At 45.0% G+C, this 19,111-nt stretch overlaps 1 protein-coding gene across 1 annotated transcript in view; it reads right to left on the bottom strand.

Moving 5' to 3' along the window:
• LOC112570448 (neuroendocrine convertase 2-like) overlaps positions 1–18,021 on the bottom strand; it is a 42,593-nt gene extending 24,572 nt beyond the window's left edge. Inside the window, exon 1 of the mRNA XM_025248867.1 lies at positions 17,194–18,021. Within this exon, the coding sequence (XP_025104652.1) occupies positions 17,194–17,391 (198 nt within the window). The 5' untranslated portion in view covers positions 17,392–18,021. The remainder of the gene's footprint in view (positions 1–17,193) is intronic.
• Positions 18,022–19,111: the final 1,090 nt, after the last annotated feature.

The following is a 19,111-nucleotide window of genomic DNA, read 5'->3' as shown; positions in this document are numbered from 1 at the left end:
GAGGCAAAATTTCCTAATAATATTTTATCTACGTTTTGATCGACTAAAGATGACAGTTGCTGCCTGTCTGAGGGGGAGGGGGAGGTGCACTTTCATTTCCAGAGACTAATGGCTGTCTGGATGCACAGACTTGCACCATCAAAAGGCCATTGTAGGAGATGGAAGGGAGAAGACTTCCTGCTTGGACATTAAGTCTGCTAATAATCCATATTTGATGACAAGTTAAAGTAGGAGCCGTGAAAGGAGTAAAGGATGAAAAATGTTTGTACTCAAGATTAAACGATTTATAAGCTACTGGATAAATACTGGGTAAGAGATTCAAAGAGACAGTTCGCTGTATTAATACATTTTAGGGAGACGAAAAAAATGTTTTGCAAGCAGAGTTGGAGGATTGACAGAATTTGTGTCGTGGACATGAAAAATAAATATTGTTTGTGGACTCTGTAGTCATGGATACACAGAGATTTATAAATAGGAGACTGACATATTCGTGTCTATTGGCATTGTTGTCTATCTGCTAAGACGAGAACAAGAATAAAAAAGACAATTTAGACCTTTGTTGTTGTAAACAAGATTTGTGACAGAAAAGCTGCTATTGTGTAAAGTTCTTGTTCAGCTTATTATAATCTTTTGAACTTTCATGTGAAGTAAATTCTAAGATGTAATCAAATATTAACATCTATTTTTTCCAAATATGTCCACGTATTCCACAAGAAGGTAAGGACTCTTAGCTTGTTGATCAAAGCACCCGTATATGTGGACACTCTCAGCAAGTGGACTAAGTACAAAAGGGGGATGGGAGAAGTATAGTGGGGAGGTATACTAGACTGCGATTCCCGTGGAAATTAAGGCTGAGCGAGAGATCTGCGAGGAGTGGACTGGTCTGGAACCGGGGTTATCACTGCCACTCCGTCTGGCTCTCCGCGAAGCGTGAAGGGAAGCTGCTGGGGCGGCGCGCGCACGTGGCGGGTGGACTAAGTGAATTTTAGCCACGAGCTCTCCCCGGGGCACTCCGCTTTCGTGGCCTTGCATTAACCCCGCATTCAGGCTAAAGCACTTGCCACAGATGGAATTATGCTGACGGCACGTCTGTGACGGGCGGGCGCTGATGTGCGACTGCACTCTCCAGCAATGGAACCCCAGTGGCCAGTTCCTTGGCTTTCCATGATGGCAGCCATCGTTCCACTCACTTCCGGCCGTTTCAATGAGATAGGGCAACCAAGAGGATACACTGGTGTCCGGATTGGATGAGGGAATAATTCGCTCGGATGCTGAGCTGGTGTCAGGTTCGCGTGCACGACAAGTCCCTTGTATTCGTTATGCCGAAGGTCTGATAACATCCGGGGTACTTGTAAATACAATGGGTACCTTGGTAATCAAACTGATCTGTGCTCGAGCGTTCCGATCTTTGACAAATATATTTGAAAGAATTCCATTTCGGCACTCGACCATTGTGTTACAGAAGCAAGGACATAATTTTAAGTACTCGCCTCTCATTACTTTCGAGCGTGCAAAGAAACGGTGTCTCAAAAGAAGATCAGTCATGAAGAGAAAATGAGAAAGAGACTTGGTAAATGTATGAGAGAGAGGCTGTGAGAATCTTTCCACGTGAAGGTTTCAGCCAAACTATAAGCTGACGTGTTCAGAGGACGCTGGCGATCTGCGGGAGAGTAGCGACCGTTTGAGTTGATTAATCCGCGGAGAGCTAACAGAAATCCCAGCAATAGTTCCCATCGGTTTATGAGGTCGTTGGCAGAGTATCGATAGGGGAGAGAGGGGGGTGATGAAAATACACTCCTCTCGATTTCACAGCCCATCGACCCGTTCCTTCTCCCAAGTGACGTCGCTTGTCACGTGATCGCTTCAAACCCCGCGGAGCGAACTCAAGTGCTTGCCACTGTTTGTTGTTCTTTAGTTATAAATGCTTCGCTGCTGATGCCCAACCGGAAGTGCTGGTGATCCCGCGCATGCGTGTTCAACTACGAGATTACAGACACACACATGCGTGTGCACATCCCACCACACACATACACACGCACAATGAGCTCATTGCACCCATTGTCCTTTTACACAGATTTCTTTTTTTTTTTGGTTGTTATCAAATAAATAAACTTCCAAAATAAATAAATAACAAAAGAGAGAAGCAAATTAAAGTCCTAAACGCCTTCCCAATCTGTTATTTCTAGTTTGTTTGTTTTTTTAATCCCCGTTCCTTGGCAACGAAGGCCAGGATCCAACAATGACTGTCAAGCAAATCCAAGCTTTTCGTCTCCTTAGTTTTTTTTCATTAATTTCGTTGGAAGTAATGTCCTATCAGCTCTGCCACTTAGTGGAAGCTTGGGTGAATGGATGTCGTTAGTGATATTCTGAGCTCAGTGTAAGCGCTGAACGACCGTAAAAACCTACCGGCAATCGAGCTTTATCTCCAGACACGTCCAAACCGTTCTCTAGAAGAAGAAGTATGGGTAATAAAACAAAACAAACATCTTTCTCGAGAAAGTTCTTTGTCTTGAAAGATGCTGCTAGCAAGCTGAAGGTCTCTCACAAACCAAGAAAAAAATGTTCATTTAAAAACTGAGTTGTCCTTACTGACGGATCTGAAGCTGATTGATCATGTTTCACAGAATGGGACAAGAACGAGACATGCTGACGACGATGGGTGAAAGAACGAAATAAAATAATGTTAAGGAGAAAGGAGAGAAGTAGGGAGAAAAACATATGCAAATGTGAAGGGAGTTATGGTTATTGTTTTTTCAAGGTTCGATCTGTCAGTGAGATTTTCACTATGATCTTATAACCCACGGCGCAGGAAAACCCCACTTTCCCATTCTTTCTCACCTCCACCCTGCTTTGCATACCCATAGTTCAGTCCTTGCAAGCATTCAGAAATGTTTGGTGACCTTACGACCCCGAAGGATGTTTAGTTCTATAGCTTTACAGGTCACCAACGGACATTTTCTAAAATCTTTAGAAGCTTACTCTCCTCAAAATGATTTTTCTTCCCCATCCATACTTTGTCTGCACTCAGTGTCTGAGCACTAATTACCCTCAGACTCCCTCCGATCAGAGTTTACATATCCTACATATTGCTGAAAGCAAGGGACTAATACTGAGTAATCGAAATAAGAAGGAAATGTCATGTGTGACATAATTTTTTTTAATCTTTCGGTTCTTTTGCCTGTATTTTTATTTGTGTGTGTGCGCGCGCATCTGGTCTCCAAACGCCGGCAGCTGTAAATGTTTACGTAAACGACAAACGTGTTTGTTTTACCTGCACACGATGTGATGACAACGATAAACCTGTTAACGGTTGCTTGGCAGCTCGTTAGCTATCAACAGAACTGCCTCCCTGTCCCTGTTGAACCCCAGTTCACACTCAGGTTCTTGCACACAAACAAAAAAAAATTAAATAAATAAAGGAACTGCCCGTAAAGTGCTTCGCTAGAGGGCTCTGCTGTGCTGATGCACGTGACAGAAGGATGGCGCTGGAGTCAGACAAGGACAATGACAATGGAGCCAGGCAGAGCCAGGGAATAGGTCATCGGACTGAATTGGTTCTTTTGCATTATCACATTGTCGTGACACCTAAAAACTCACGCGCATTGCTGGGACTCTAAAACATGCTAACAGCAATGAGATGGATGCAGTCCTTCAGGCACTTTCCAGCTTAGTCATGGCATGACCTTTCCATGACCCGGAAGGCCGCCATGACCCAGAAGTCGAGCGCGTTCCTTGCTGCTAGTCGATGGCGACGGGAGGTGGAGCCTCTGTGGATCCGCATGGACAGAGAAAGGGGTCGACATATTGATTCCCGTTCGGTATCTCCGTTCCCTACAGTTCATATTATAATACATATTATAATACATAATGTCACCAGGGATAAAAATGTCAGATCTTCTGTCTGCGAGTGGAGCAGGAAGAAGCGGAATAACTTTGGTAAAGATTTTTTTTTTAAAAGTTTGCTACCTTATTTTTCATCTTGAATACCACTTTTCTTTATATGTTGTTAGTAGAGAATTAGAAGTGTCTCTCTTTGTCCGTCTGCAGCTCCATCCAACGGTCCATCTTCTCTATCTTTTATTTCTCTTTTATTCCATCATTGACATCATTCTGATTTTAATCTGTTTCCTTTATGTTTCTCTTCTCGCCTTTCATTTCCCTCTTGTCCTTCCCCTGTTTCAATCTTTATGTCTTTTTTCCCGCCTCCTTTTCCTTTCCTCAGTCTCTAGCAAACACCCCAAGTTATCGCCATCGCTGTGGAGACCAAGACTAATAACCTCTCATTCAGTGCAAGGTGCCCGAGATATTGTTGTCATCAATAATGCTGACAGGCCAGGCTGAGCTCAAGACAACTGCCTCGTGCACGGTCACAGAGCTAGGTTTTTTTTAAATGAAATATTTATGGTCAGAGTCGATAACATATTCCTCATGGAACCGTAATGGACGTCCAGGGACAATTTCTGTTTCGTGACATTTATGACTCAATGCTTCAGAGCAGAGGTGGACTGTAAAAGACCCGCGAAATCATTTTGTCTGCCCTGACCAAAGCAACCGCAGAGGGGAGGGGAACTGGAAATTTGGTAAATATGGGAATATTTTTCATAGCAACATAAACGAATCATAATAATAAAATAAATTACTAGGGACAAGCAAGGAACGTCCATTACGGGATGGACAGGAGTTAAAGAGTCAGTGCCAGGTTAGGTTGGGAGTGTAGCTCGAGGGGTTAACACGGTGAAACTACGGACCTGACCAAATAGTAGGCTAATATTGAAGTTTATGATTTTGTACATCCCTCGAATGATGTTATAAACATCAAACTGGCACGTGAAGAGAAAAAAAAAACTTTACATGAAAGGCAATGCTATGACGTCACATCCAAAATGTCAGCAACATCAACATTAACGGAAACGGGAGACAAGCTGATAGAACTAACAGCATTCGCGCTCGTTGTCAGGGATGCTTATGGTTTCTAGTTATCTGCCTCTAAGAAGATTCCCATGGTGATGCGGTGTGGTGCTAAGCCCCCGGGAACTAGCAACGGTGTGATCCGCTCTTGCCTAGAAACAAGTCCCGGAGGACAAGGTATGAGCTGGAAGTGTTGACTCTCAGACCTGCGATATTCATCTGCCATCAAAGAACTCGGTGTTATTAAAACAGACTCAACCCCCGCCACATGTATTACTTACTTCAGATGCTACAGATAAAAGGTTTTAACCGTCTCTAATACAGATTATAATCTTATGAAGTTGGAACTAGAGACTTGGCTTCAATAGAGAGTGGTTCATCGGTGTCTTCTTCTTGTTTGGCCTTTAGTCCCAGAGGTTGGACGACTGAACACGTGGGCGGCAGTGCGTTTCTTCAGACACCAGCTTTCTCATGATTATACGATTACCATCAGATTACGATACCATTAAATTTTTTCTGAACAGCTTAAACGACAACTTTAATGTTGCATTCGCTTTCTTTTCTCCATTGCACGTGATGTCAGTAAAAAAAAATTCCAGATAGGACTCTGCTGGTGGTGCTTCTTCTCTCCTCTGACCTGACCGAACTTCACTCCCTCATTCGCAAATAAAATAAGTCAGCCACAGATCATTGTCTCTTTTGGCATCTCGCATCCGAAGCCTCTTAAGAGCCCCGAAGGACGTGGCAGCCATAATTGGATTCTGGCCTGATGGTGAGTAGAAGTCAAGCGGTAGCGAGGCCATGTCCTCCTCCAGGCTGTCTCAAATAGCAGGCCGTCTCCAGCCTGCAACCTTTTGCCGGAATGTTACAACGAGCACAACTGTCTGGCTCTGACGTCACCACGGTAGGTGGAGTCATTCACGTCTCCTGTCACGTGGGCTTGCCACGACCCATAATCCAGAGCTAGTCTCCCGAGTGGGGAATCTGAGCATCAAGAGAAGGTTAAACTGCAAGAGACTGACAGACGTCGATACAGATACAGACAAACGGCTGAGCAGATTAAAAGACAGAAGAGCTGGTTGTCAGACGGACGAGAAAGATTTTAAAAATCTAGTTATGTGAACCCAGGGAATGATAGTCTGGCTACAACTAAATAGTTCATGGAGTCTGATAGCTTGACTTTAATGAAATAATTTAACAGAGACTGATAGTCTGGCTACAATTACCGTATTCACAGAGAATAATGTAATGCTGTAATGTAATTTGTCCACAAACAAAATGAGTCTCGAGAAGAGCACGGTGACATTTAGTATAATCATCCCAGTTGGAACACATTTGCCTCGGGGATTATTCTTACCATATTTCTCGAGGGATCACAGAGAGCCTGGTGTTAGAGCCCTCGGGCCTCTGCATGTCTCGTAACACCAGCTGAGATCCCCACAAGATACATTCTATGTTGTTAGGAACCAAGAGAAGGACATAATTCAAACCGAGGCGATTACAGGCCGAACCATTAATGCTGAGAGCCGAATAGGTCTTCTCTATACCGTATCCCTGTAGTCCCTCAAATGCATGTTGCATGTTCTGTCCAGACATGGAGGGACTCCAATTTGTCTCTAACCTTCGAGCAAACGGAAATGAAGTGGAAGAAAAATTCCAGCTAAAGTTCGAGCTGTAAGTTCAGGCTTAGCAAGATTTGGAGGTTGTCACAGGGACTCGCAATAACACCGGGTACCCAGGATCGATCTGGAGTAGCAATGGCCAACGCAAATGCTCCGAGTCCCAGGAGCTTAAATGGGGTAGCGGGGGGTAGGGAGTGATCACCAAGGTTCTCCGAAGGGGGCGGGGAGGAAGTCTGGCAATGTTCTAGTGTAAAGTAGAGGAAAATGGTCTCTCCTTCCTTCATTATGGGTCAGCCTCTCTACTCAGATGCTGTCTCGTCTTCCGGCATCGCAGCCGTCTTCTCGCGAGACACACCGCACACCACCTAGCGATCGCGTGTGGAGGTCGACTGAGCCTCGGTTCACCCGTGACCCGGGCTGGGGCTCTCCTAACCCTTCCATCAAAAGACTTTTCTCGCACGTCGTCTCTTTACAAGGCGTCTCGTTAGGTGGGTGTCTGTTTACAGGGCGCCATACTGCATGACGTCATGATGGAAGGCGTCGCAATGCATGACGGGCTCGTTGCAAAGACCTGAGTCTCATTGCAAGAAGTCTCGCTGTATAGTATTGCTAAATTGCTGGAAAGAAGTGCTCCACACGGGGTTGCTGTTCTCGAAGAACATTAAGACATGGAAGTCCAAACTTAGTTTCCACAAGAAAGCGATTTGGGGAATTTGACCCCATGACATGACACTGAGCGAACACAGAGCATGAACACCTCATGGCCGGATATATTCTCATACGGTTAGTGCCCCTTGTTTGAAGCCTGAAAACTCTATACTCCTCTTCAGCAACCGCGAATTTCCAGAGGCAAGTCTAAAAGAGCAAATGTCACAAATAAAATATTCACGACATTATATTTTTTCTCTCCTCTTGACAGTGGGACGACTCGTGGACGATGGACGTGAGTTGTTGATTTTTTCAGTATAAAAAAGACGAAAAAATAACTAGGGCATCGGGTCACTCTCCTGGCGATGCGATCGAAGCTGAGTTAAGGACCTGGTGACGACAGCCCCACCGCCATCACCCTACCCCCCGTCCCGTGCGCCTTGCAATCAGTTGGGTAATCGTCAGGAAACCGCGGGGCTACTGTGGGGTTACAGACAGAACAAAGCCGCCAAATGTCAAAGGGCACGTTCGGCGATTACGCTTTGCGTCAGAGGACTCTGCGGCGAAGAGATTCGTGCCCTGGCCCCTCTGTGGACAGCAGACGACGCACGGGCTCTCCTTGTGTAGCTAAGGATGCTCGGCACAGCCTCAACTCTAAAGGCGTTTAATTAGTGCGGTTGTCAGGGAAGCTTGAGGGGCTGGATAGAGGAATTGTCTGGGTGTCTGCTGCTTCCGTGTAGCAACCCGCCTCTCAATCTCCTCTCTCTCTCTCAAAGATGCTCACGATGCCTCTCTCTCTCTCACTCACACCTTTGAAAAAGTTCTGTCCCCTTTGCACTAACTCAGATCGAGAGAAAAGAATTTGCCGTTGTGGTCTGCGCGTGCGTGTATATGTTATGTTATGTATGTGCGTGTATGAGTAAGAAAGAGAGAAAGTAAAAGACTGGAGGTACAAAGAAGCTGTCAGTCTCTCAGATGACTACTCTTCCTTTGACAACAGGGTGGATAGCTCCTGCTAATGACCTGCATCCAGTAATTTCTTCATCATCCACTTGTAAACAACATCCATCCGAAAAACATCGTTGGCTGAATTTTTAGAAGACATTTTACAGAAAATCATTCAGTCATGTTGGTTGTTCTGCTCTCTCTCTCTCTCCTACTGTGCTTTAGACACTGTCTCTGCAAAAATGTAAGCATCACGATCGTTTCTCTGTAAATGTCAATACACTCCCCCTAAACCTCGCTCTCTCTGTTATTTCTCCCTCGCGATCAGAAGAGAGATTTGGGGGGAGGGGGAGGGAGAATCTGTCAGGCACACAGCAAGTGCTCAAATACTTGAGCTCTAACTTTGGATGTATTGTGAAACTGCGCAAACATGGCTGCGAAACAGAATCGATCATGTTGACAATGTTTGTGTGATCAAGTCTCCTGGCCAATCGTTTTGGTTTAAGCTCCTTCCACCAAGCACATTAAAACAGTAGAAGCCGATCCTGAGATGCTAAAAAATGGCTTGCTTTGACGGCTAGCACTTGAGCTTTCTTTCTATCTTTCTTTCTCCCTCTTTCTCTCTCACGCGCACACACAAACACACAGAGAGAAATCACATCTGCTTATCTTTTCCTGTCATTCATGAATCCCTTGACTTGTACCAGGTGACAGAGGTCATCGGAAGGAACAACCGGATAGACGCAGAGGACAAGTCTCATCATTATAGACCAGTCTATCATCCTCACAGCATCGACAAGAAGAGCCCACGGTTTACATGTGTAGAGCAGAGTTCGATTTCGGTTTTCTACAGTCCTTACTGGGTGAGTGGTGTTGCTTATCTGGCTGTCAGTTCTCGCTTCTTCATCAGGGCTTTGACCAATCCAGCGTGAAGTTCCTTCTGCGTCTACCATCCATAGTTCTTTTTCTGAGCTGATACACTTGATGACAGCCATCCCTTCTTAAAGTGAGACCACAACTAATTAATTATCTCATCCCAAAAGTCGACGTGGTAGCAAACATGGGTTTCATCTTAGATACTTTCATCGCGGAAAGTCTTTTTCCAGTGGTGCCATCTTAGCATGCTGTATGAAGCTTATTCATTTTATCTTTCCCAAGATTACCCACAAGGCAGTCTAACAATTTGCCTTTCGCTGGAGAGGAGGTACAGTGGGAAAAAATGGGTATTTCGCTTCGTTGCATCACATAGCTGGCTTCTGTGGGACACACACGAGTCCCTATTGTCCAGGTGTATCTTAGCCGAGTAAACCCTGTTGTCTATATCATTCAGGGGAAAATGAATATTCAAACGGTTTCGTTTCACTGGCCGTTAAATAGCTGCTAGGGCCAAGATTTTCCTTCTACATGTTTTATATATATATACTGACAGAAAAACAGCCAGCATATGAATTAGCAGACCTCCTTGGGCAAAAGTAATCATTAAAGAATACTTTCAAGCACACAAAAAGGAAAGTTGTTTTCATGCTGAGGTATCAGACAGTCTTTTCAAGTTTTACTTTAGTTACATGTTTTAGAAAGGTACAACTTTTTTGTTAAGTCAAATGCGTTTTCGAGATCTAAGTATTTATCGCGAATTTATTGCTTTTATATTTGGGATGCCATTCGCCGGCTTAGGCAGAAATGATGACAGATAAAGTCGTACCAGCCAAGAGTTAAAAACATGTTTTAGCCCCACGCCTAAGGTTGTGTAAGGTCTGGCGACATGGACTACAGCAGCGGGAAGCAGGCAACGCGGCACCATGGGAAATCGATCAGCAAGAAACATTTGAGAAGCATAATTGGGAAAAAAGCGAGAGGTTTGTGCGCAAGTTCTCTTCGTCTAGAGGCCGAGCATCTTTTTGCTCTGTTCATCTGTGCGGGGAGTGGAGCGGAATTAGGACAGCCTACGAAATGTGACAAAAAAAGATGGATCGGTCAGAGGATCCGGCTCGCGGCGTGTCGCGACATACAGGACAGAGTGCGTGACCTCACCCGGAAGGGCTTGATGCAGGCGGCGGCAGCAGTTTCGCGTGCCGCTGACCCCCGTGACAGATCCTGCAGAAGAGAGATTACAAGTTGGATCGTGGTCTCAGAGATCCTACAGGCCTGTAGGCCATTTTGAAAGATCCTGCTGGCGGTGAACGGTGAGTTTCTCGTCTAGCCACTTACAAATCCTCGTGGGTCAAGGTCGAGATACGATGCGTAGTGGCACGTGCACTGACATAGAAATGTGTAATCATTTATCCTAGCAATGTGAATAATTTACATCAGGTAGTAGTGATCACTAGGACAGATGATTGCACTGATGGGTGATGGGTTTTGGTGACGCCGATATTTTAATATAATTATAATTTTTAATTTATGCCGGTAGTATTATTCTCTAAAAACTAAAAATATGTTAAGCACCTTGCTTTTGTTGGAACACAATCTAGTCTAGGTACACTCATTATATCCATGTTATTGATGTATTTCAAATTATTTACATCTTACTTGCGTCTGTGGCAACTACTTTGCTTTAAAAACTTCCTTTTTCCACCGTCCTCTGTTTTCTACTTATTTAATATTTAAATTAAAAATGTTTCCTTGAAGCCAGCCCCTGAAAAGAAGGAGCAAAAAGCCCAGTGGAGCCAGAAAATGTGTGCATCAGCAGTCGGTCACCGAAAGAAGCCAAATGAAGGAGCGAGAAAATCGATGTCGGGGTATGCACAAATCTGAAAGATGAATGGGAAATTAAGCAAGGGAGACAGAGAGGCTTGAGACGGGAATATCAATGTTGGGTATGGGCGATGCTCTGGGCGATAGGCACAGATTACTTTTCGGCAGCACAGTCCAGGGATTTTTTCCCCCTGATAGCTTGGAATTTTTATACTTATACACTCCTCCTAGTTCGTATTTCAACCTCTTGTATCTTCTTTCTTTCTTTTCTTCTTCTTCTTTGCCAAAGATTCACATTCTGTCAGTCAGTATTATAGTAAACAAATACGGACTTACCCATCGGTTAGAAAAATAATTTTTGGTTTGGAAGGGTTCGTATTTGGAACTTACCCTGATATTTTTGTTTGTCTGATGCCCGGATGTCTGTCTGTCTGTCTGGATAACTAACCGTATGTCTGTCTATCCATCCGACCTCCATTCCTTGTCTCTACGTTGGCTCCTCGCTGTCTTTATTTGTCTCTCTTGGTCGTCCTTTTGTTCTGTCTGCTTCTGTCTTCCTGTATCTATCTTTTTCACCTTTATCATTCTCTCCCCTTCTCTTTCTAATTCTCTCCCCTTATTCCTCCGCTTTCCTTCTCATCGTGCTCTTGATGCTTACAGCTCATTTCTTTCACACGGAGTAGAGAAAAACATTAGATTCTTCGATTGGGCACTAAGAACATACACCTTCTCCGGCACTGTGTGTACCTTCTACACAGATGGCGGTCTAAAGGGTCGGTTTCCATGGAAACCCGTGCGCCATCATCCAGCCACGCTCAAGCTGGGGCGCGGCCGACTTCGCCGTAATTCTCTGTGAAGATCGCGAGCAGGCAAGAATTTATTGAGTCCGGGGACGACGAGGAGACATCGTACTCATCGCCGATGCTTTAATGGTAGCCACTAGAAAAATAAAAACCTCTCTGACAGCTTTTCGCCATCCGGCGGGAAAGCCGATTACCTCAAGGTGGGATAACTCTGAATGCTTTGACTGAGGTAGACGTCAGCGGGTTGGAGTTCAAAGCCAGTGGTAGTTGATGAGGATCGATGCTCGATGTTTCAGCTGTGTCGTCTAATGGTTTTATGTGGGCGGACAAGCAGCGGCTGTTACACTGCGGGAATTTCTGGCTGCAAATGGCGATTGAAAAAAAAAACTTAATCTTCAGCGCTGTGGTGACCGTGGGAATGAACTGCGGGGATGAGAAATTATTTTAATTGACATTTTGTTCTTAAAGCGGCTTGGGTATAAAAGGATTTGAAGAGCGAATGCGAATGTGTGGGAATGGTTTGTGTGTGTGTGTAGTGTTGTATGTGCTTCGTTGTGTGTACGGGTTTATTTATTTATTTTTTTTTTGTTTTGTTTTGTTTTGTTTTTGTTTTGTTTTTGGGGGGTTTTTTGCTGTTTTTGTTTCTGTTTTTTTTTTTTTTTTTGGTTCTTGCTACAGTTTACACATAACAGACAAAATTTTGATGATTTTTTTTCCCTTTCTCTACTTGTTCAAATACTAAGTAAATTACTTTGGATTTTTTTTTTTTTTTTGTCTACGTTTGTTAGACAAAATGGCAAACCTCGTGTAGCTTTAGATATAGAAAAACACAAAAAAAAAAATCCCTCGGTCATAGACAAAATGCAGAAAGAAATACATCTCGAAATTTATATCCATCCAAAATACAGTCTACCAGTGGGATGTTGAGGGAGACAATAAATACACCTTGAAAATGGCTGAAGCTAATGTTTGCAGCTTTCTACATATCTGCCGAGCTACCAGTTTTCGGTTCCTTTCTACACGAGAGTTTGGAAGACAAGATACCGAGGAGACCCCGCCAGCTCTCAGGAGAGGGAAACAAGATAATGTCCTTTATCGTCGTCTAACAGTTCTACTCACAGTCACGCAGTCGTCGCTGACATGGGGCTGGACGCACGGCCCGTCCCTAGTCGCTATGTTTAGTCTAAGTGCATGGCTGTCTAGTGTTGACTAGCATCAGTGTTTAGCACGATGATGTGCGTCTGGCTTCCAGTCCCCGGCTATCCTTTAGGTTCAGTCTCGCACGATTAGGCCCATCTAGCAGAGTTTGTACCCAGAGCAACAAGCAGCCTCTTGACATGATAGTCTTAAACGACAACCATCATGAACGGTATATGACTTCTCATGCTCGGAGACAGCCTAACATCTCACGGTGTTCTGTATACGATACACATACGTGGAATCAACGAGAAAAAAGATAATTAGTTGTTTGTATGTCTTTTGTTCGTTTCTCAAAACTATCTGAAGTACCTCGTGTGAGACTGGTTGAAAATGAACACGTATTACTATCATAAAACAGTTTCTGATTGGTTATTTAGGTCTGGAACAAAAGCTGTCAAACTCATCTGATTAAACAAATTATCACATAGACTGTGCTGTGATAAAATGTGGTTTCGATATTATTTACATTTCATTATATGCGGAGGGAAACATACAAATATTGACTATGCAGTGCGAATATAGCGAAATCATGCAAATAGCAAAGGAGCGACAAGTGTAAATAGCAAAGGGACAGTTGAGTGCAGCGTGCAATTAAAATAAAAATATAACGGTGCATAGTTTGTGGAGGTCGAAGTCTTGTTATGTCTCTTCAAGCTTAGATGAAGGTAAATACACAAACACAATGTTTCAAAAGATTTAAAGATGAAAGAGAAAGAGAGCGACATCAAGCAGAACATCGTCAAAGCAATTATCTCGACTGACGTCAGCGCCGGTTGAACTCTGAGGTCATTGGTGTTTAGTGAAGCTCTCTCCCTTTGCTTTAAAAAAAAACAACCTCTCTGATCATCATTCCAGCAAGGCCTGTCATGGCAGTCACCCTGGTCCCTGATTCATTTCCAGACGTCACCGCTGAAATACGAGAGGAGAGGGAGTGAGGGAGTCTGTTGGTTAAACGGAACAAACTGCCATTCACGAAATCAAGCCATTTCTCGTCATTTGCATCAGTAAACGCTGCTGAACAGCTCCGCAAACGGAGAACGATCGGTGTCAGACTGAAAAGGGCAGGACAACCCCTGGGATTCTCAACCGCGAAAAAGGCGGGTTGCTAATCTGCTCCCTCTCTCTCTCCGTCCATCCCTGTCTTCCATACTTTCCATCCCCCTGAGAAGCCATTTTTTTTTAGTCCCGAAAACTCGGCCGCTGACCTTCAATAAAGTTTCACCTTCGAATTTCTATCCTCCTCCATCCCACCCTTCCTTCTCTTCAATCCTCTTTCATCCCATTTTCAGACCGTTCGGCCAATAAGCTCCCTTGCTTACAGCTTCCATGGAAATGCATCAAAAAGAAATGATTGCTATGTTTAGACTGATGAGGTAATCGAGCCGAGCAATCTATTAAACTGTGGCAAAAAGACAAAATGCCCAGAATACATTAATACTGAGCTGAAGACTTTTATCTCCGCTCGCAGAGTTCAAATAAACCAAATTTACGATGTTGCCGGCGTCCTTTGTAGCCGATGTAAATTTGCTGACATTGTGTAAAGGCGGTGCGATGCTTTCAAGTTGCTGTAGCCTCTCAGGGACCGTTATTAGGGCTTGCACAGTGCAGGGTGCAAACTACTTTCTGTTACTTTATGACAAATACACGATCGCAGGCTTATTAATGTCCCGATGAAGCCAGGTGAGTGAACATGCGCTACTGTCCTCTCTGCGACCGTTACATGTAGCCTCTGACTCTTCCTCCTCTCCTTACCCTCCACCGTTGTCATGGTGACGTGTGGGTGATTAATGCATTGATTGGCGGAGTTTAATGTGCCTGTGCAATTCTAAACGCAAGAGAGAGGGAGAAAAAGACAAGACAAAACACACAATATGGCGAAGCTGTGTGAGGAGGAGGGTCTTTGACCTGAGGGCTCTTCTTAACTGGACACATGTCGACGAATGTGTGACTATGTCAAAGTTGTTGCATGACGGTTACACGCAAGCTTTGTCGAACATAGCCACATGTCTGACTGTATGTGTGCGGTTAAGATGTCAAAAAATAACAAGCTTTTCGCAAAGTTCGGTCAAAGAAATCCCAAGAGAAGAATGTTGCAATAAAAAGATTATAAAGGTGACATGAGCGAGTCGAATGATTACGTACGTGAGCGATATGACCTACGTGACAGCGCGAGTCACAAGATGACCTACGTGACGTGATCGAGTTGTAAGATTACGTAGCTTGGAAAAGACAGTCCTATAAAGAACATGACGGGAAGGAAGACTACAAGAGTTGGTGGTAAAATATATTCAAGACACGGCCTTTCAGACATAAGGAACTAATAAAAATTATGATGATGATGATGATGATGATGATGATAACAATAAATTGTAAATTGTTTGTGTGATATGATGACATTTCAGACACTCACAGCCCACATCGCCCGTTTATATCCACACCATAATAGAGGCAATAAGTGTGATACACTTGCTACACGAGGTACTATCCGGTGCTATTCATGTTTTGAAAGTGTCCGGCAGATTGGGATCTCTGAGATAGCCGCCAGGGATCTCCGGGGCAGGCCTGCTCTCTCGATTATACTCCAGTATGATTTTATTCACAAGGTTGCCATAGAAACAGTCTTGGCAGATTCACTACTTGTGTACACCATACTGCCACCATACCTAAACACAGCGGGTAACCCAACACCAGCCTGTACCCCAGTCACTGTGGTTGTCTAGGAGACATGGTTATTAGTTATGACACGTGTGGGGGTCAGCCAGAGACACGTCATCACGTGATGACAGCTGTGGTTGTGTAGGAGAACTGTCAGTGACAGAAGTAGCTGAGACACATACAAGTCATCATCTGTCGTGTGTCTCTATGGAGGGCAGGACAAGAACACTCACTCTGCAGCTGTCGTTGGAGTTGACTCCCCTTCCAACCCACACGCTTTTCGCCTTTAACGGGTGTAGGTAGGTCTGGCGCTTCTGATTGGCATGTTATTAGCGTCATTAGCTTTCTCCCTCCGATCTCCCTCCCCCTGTGTGTGTGTGTGTTAGCGCGTGTGCCGTTGTGTGTGTGTGTGTTGGCGTGTGTGTCAGTGTGCATGTCTGTGTGGGTGTCTCCTGATATCACGACCCCCCTCTCATTATGCCTACGTGTCCTAACTGCAAATCAATTTCGCTGAGCTGTCCATATTTGTTAAGGCCACACTAATGTGATTAAAACAGAGCATACCGTCTTCTCCTTGCACGTTGAACCGGGTGGTGAGTGGGTGTACCGGGTAGTCAGTGCGTGAGCTAGTGCGCGTGTGGTTGTATGTGTGTGTGTGTGTAAGTGCATGTGTGCGAGAAGCAAAAGTTTCGGAGAGTACACTGTGTGTGTGTGGGTGGATGGGTGTAGTGACGTTTGCTGTGATCTGACGTGTGATGTGATCTGACGTGAATTAAAGTGTCCTGTTTTGTGTTGTGTATTGACATGTGCTGTCTACTGAAGTGAATTAAGGAGTGCTGTGAACTAACGGGACATGACGCGTGCGGTGACTCACGTGTGCTGTGTACTGTGTGCTGCTGCGTGCTACCGTACTATTGCTGTCCTCCTATTTCTTCTCTTTCCTCGAAATATCGATAACGTTAACGAGGAGTATTCGATGACTGGATCAGTCGATATTTGTACAGGAATCGGTTTCCAAATCAGTTACCGACTCAAGCGTTAAGAACTTGTTTTCAAATATAAAACGGAAGAGAGGCAGACCAGGCAAAAAAGCACAAAAGATTTCAAGTGCAATACTTTGTGATGATGTACAAACCAACAATGTTACCACATGTAACTGTAACACGCTGTTGTTACGTGTGACTAACAACGTGTCAATCATTACACTTGTGTTAGAGCAGTAAACAATTATTTAATACTGTAACAAACATCACAGCCAGATACATGGCTGTACATAACTACATAATGGAGCAAAGGACAAGAGACCCTACAGGCGATTGTGTGGGTGGGTGGGTTGATGGATGATGGAAACAACAAACAAAGAGTTACGCAACCCTCTCCTATATATCAACAATAAACACTGTTCATATTTCTTAAAATAAACACTGTATTGACGGTGAACGGGTTCTTGTTGTGATAAACCAAACACTAAAAAAATAGTATGGAATGGGGGAGAGAGAGTGAAACAGAGACGGAGGTACAAAGTAGAGGTACAGGCAAGTTAAAGACAGGGGGAAGGGAGAGGGGTCGAGTAGCAAGTATCTAATTAATAATTACATCACTTCCGTTGACTATAACGTGTAGTAACGAGTGTAAGCCAGGTGGATAGACATGCCGAGGTGGATAAAGAGAAGGCGGAGGAGGAGGAGGAGGAGGGAGAGGTTGGAGAGTGGACTCACCGGAGAGACGTACGTGAATCCCGTGTCAGCAGCCACACTCCGCGCCACGCGCTCCCCCCCGTCATGGTTGAGCTCCACCAGCCAGGTGTTGGTCAGCACGTCGAACTCGCGACATATGGCCGCGTCGGGCAGCAGTCCCGTGACGGCCAGCAAGACTACAAGCAGCTGCCTAGCTCTCCATGTTCGCCGGACGGTCATCGCAAGGGACACACGCCCCTTGTGGTCAACTCGAGCGGACGACTATCTAGCAGGCAGTTGGAGGGACACAGGCGATCGGTTGATGCTGCTGCTGCTGCTGCTGCTGCTGTCGCTGCTTTAGTTTCTTCTTGCTCAGAATTTCAGTCCCCCGGTGTCCGTTGTCGTCGCCGTGGATGGAAACAATGGAGCCCGCGCAACGAAGACTGGGAACCAATCGCCTCGCCTGTCGTGTGCTTGATGCTGTCTTGTTCTCTCAAAGACTTTGTGGCGGAGGAGGACTGTTTCGTTCTCTGTCAGTTCTAGTCGGTTCGTTCTCTCTCTCTCTATCACGTTGTGTTGGAACCTAGCCGGAAGGCTAGCTCCTCTCTTCTGTTTCCCTCGCTCCTCGCCCTAGCCTTGCCTTTCTCCTTGTTCTCTCCCCTGTTGTCTGGCACTGTCAACAGAGGACTGGCGGTTGGCACGGCCGAGCAGGCTGGCGACGAAAGAAAGAGTTTGGGTTCTCTGCAGGCAGGTCTGGCGAGCGCTTGGGTCGAAGAACCTCATGAAATATTATTTGGCGCCCAGCTTTGATGACGGAGGCTGAGAAGCACGCGCTGTTCTTGCGCGCGATCGATGGGGTGGTGGTTGGGAGGTCACGTGACGCGTTGACGTCACATCTCAGAAATGGTCGGCGAGGGATCTAGATGCTTGTTTTGTGGGGAGGGGAGGGGAGAATCAATATGGCTGTATCAATGCTACTCTACTCGGTCAACTGTTCCAGGAACTGTTGTATCAACGCATCGTGGCGACCGGTGCCGGGTGGGTGGACGAGGAGGGTGGCGCTACCCAAATGACTATGTGCCTTTCCCGTGATCTTGTCGGGCAGGCCACGTTTGGCCATTGTTGCTGTTGGTGCTGGCTGTGATGGTTGTCACGGAGGCGTTGTTGTAAGAGACCGCGTGGACTGTTCGAGGGAGATTCCCAGACTGCGGTTGATGTTTGTGTTTTGTGTACGTGGATATGAATCTCTCTCTGTCTCTCCTCCAACCCACTCTCTTTTCTCTACTCCCTTTGTCCTCCGGTCAGGAACAATATGAAATATATAATGGTGGAACCAATGGTATTGATGATGATAGAAACGTGTATACCTGTTTGTGAGTGCGTGTGTGAGAGAAATTCATGTGTGTGAGAGAGTGACAAAGGATGTGTATAGGTCAACAGACTCACGGACTCAGAAGTATAGGCGTGCATCTCTCAATCTCTCAGCACTGATATGCCACAGCATGGCATTTACTAACATGGTATTGTCTGGCATCTTTTATCACTCTCTGACCTTCCATAGCACGAGACCTTTCAGCACTCCGACATTCAATGGGATGACAACATACTGGTCCACATACTGCTTCCAACAGATTTAACAGTCGATATATTTTGTCATGAAAATGGTAAAGCGAGTCAACAAGAGGTCTCTGGGGAAGAATGTGCCAGTTATTTGTGGGGGCGGTGCAATTATTTCCATCACTGAATTTTTTTATTATTATTCTCCAGCTCTCTACAGAGCCAGGTAGCCATTCAATGGGCAGGGAAGTTATTACGCCGCTCAGGTAACAAACCACACCGTTTCTGTCATTAACATCAAATCAGAATAGACGAAGCAGTAGTAAAATATGAAGAAGTAGTACTAGTACTACCAGCAATGGTCAAAGAAGTAACAGAAGTATGATGAAACTATACCATTCAC

Source organism: Pomacea canaliculata, linkage group LG8, assembly GCF_003073045.1.
Source record: "Pomacea canaliculata isolate SZHN2017 linkage group LG8, ASM307304v1, whole genome shotgun sequence".
NCBI classification, from domain to species: domain Eukaryota; kingdom Metazoa; phylum Mollusca; class Gastropoda; order Architaenioglossa; family Ampullariidae; genus Pomacea; species Pomacea canaliculata.
Note: the sequence above shows the minus strand (reverse complement) of the source record. Positions and strands in the feature narration are given on the sequence as shown.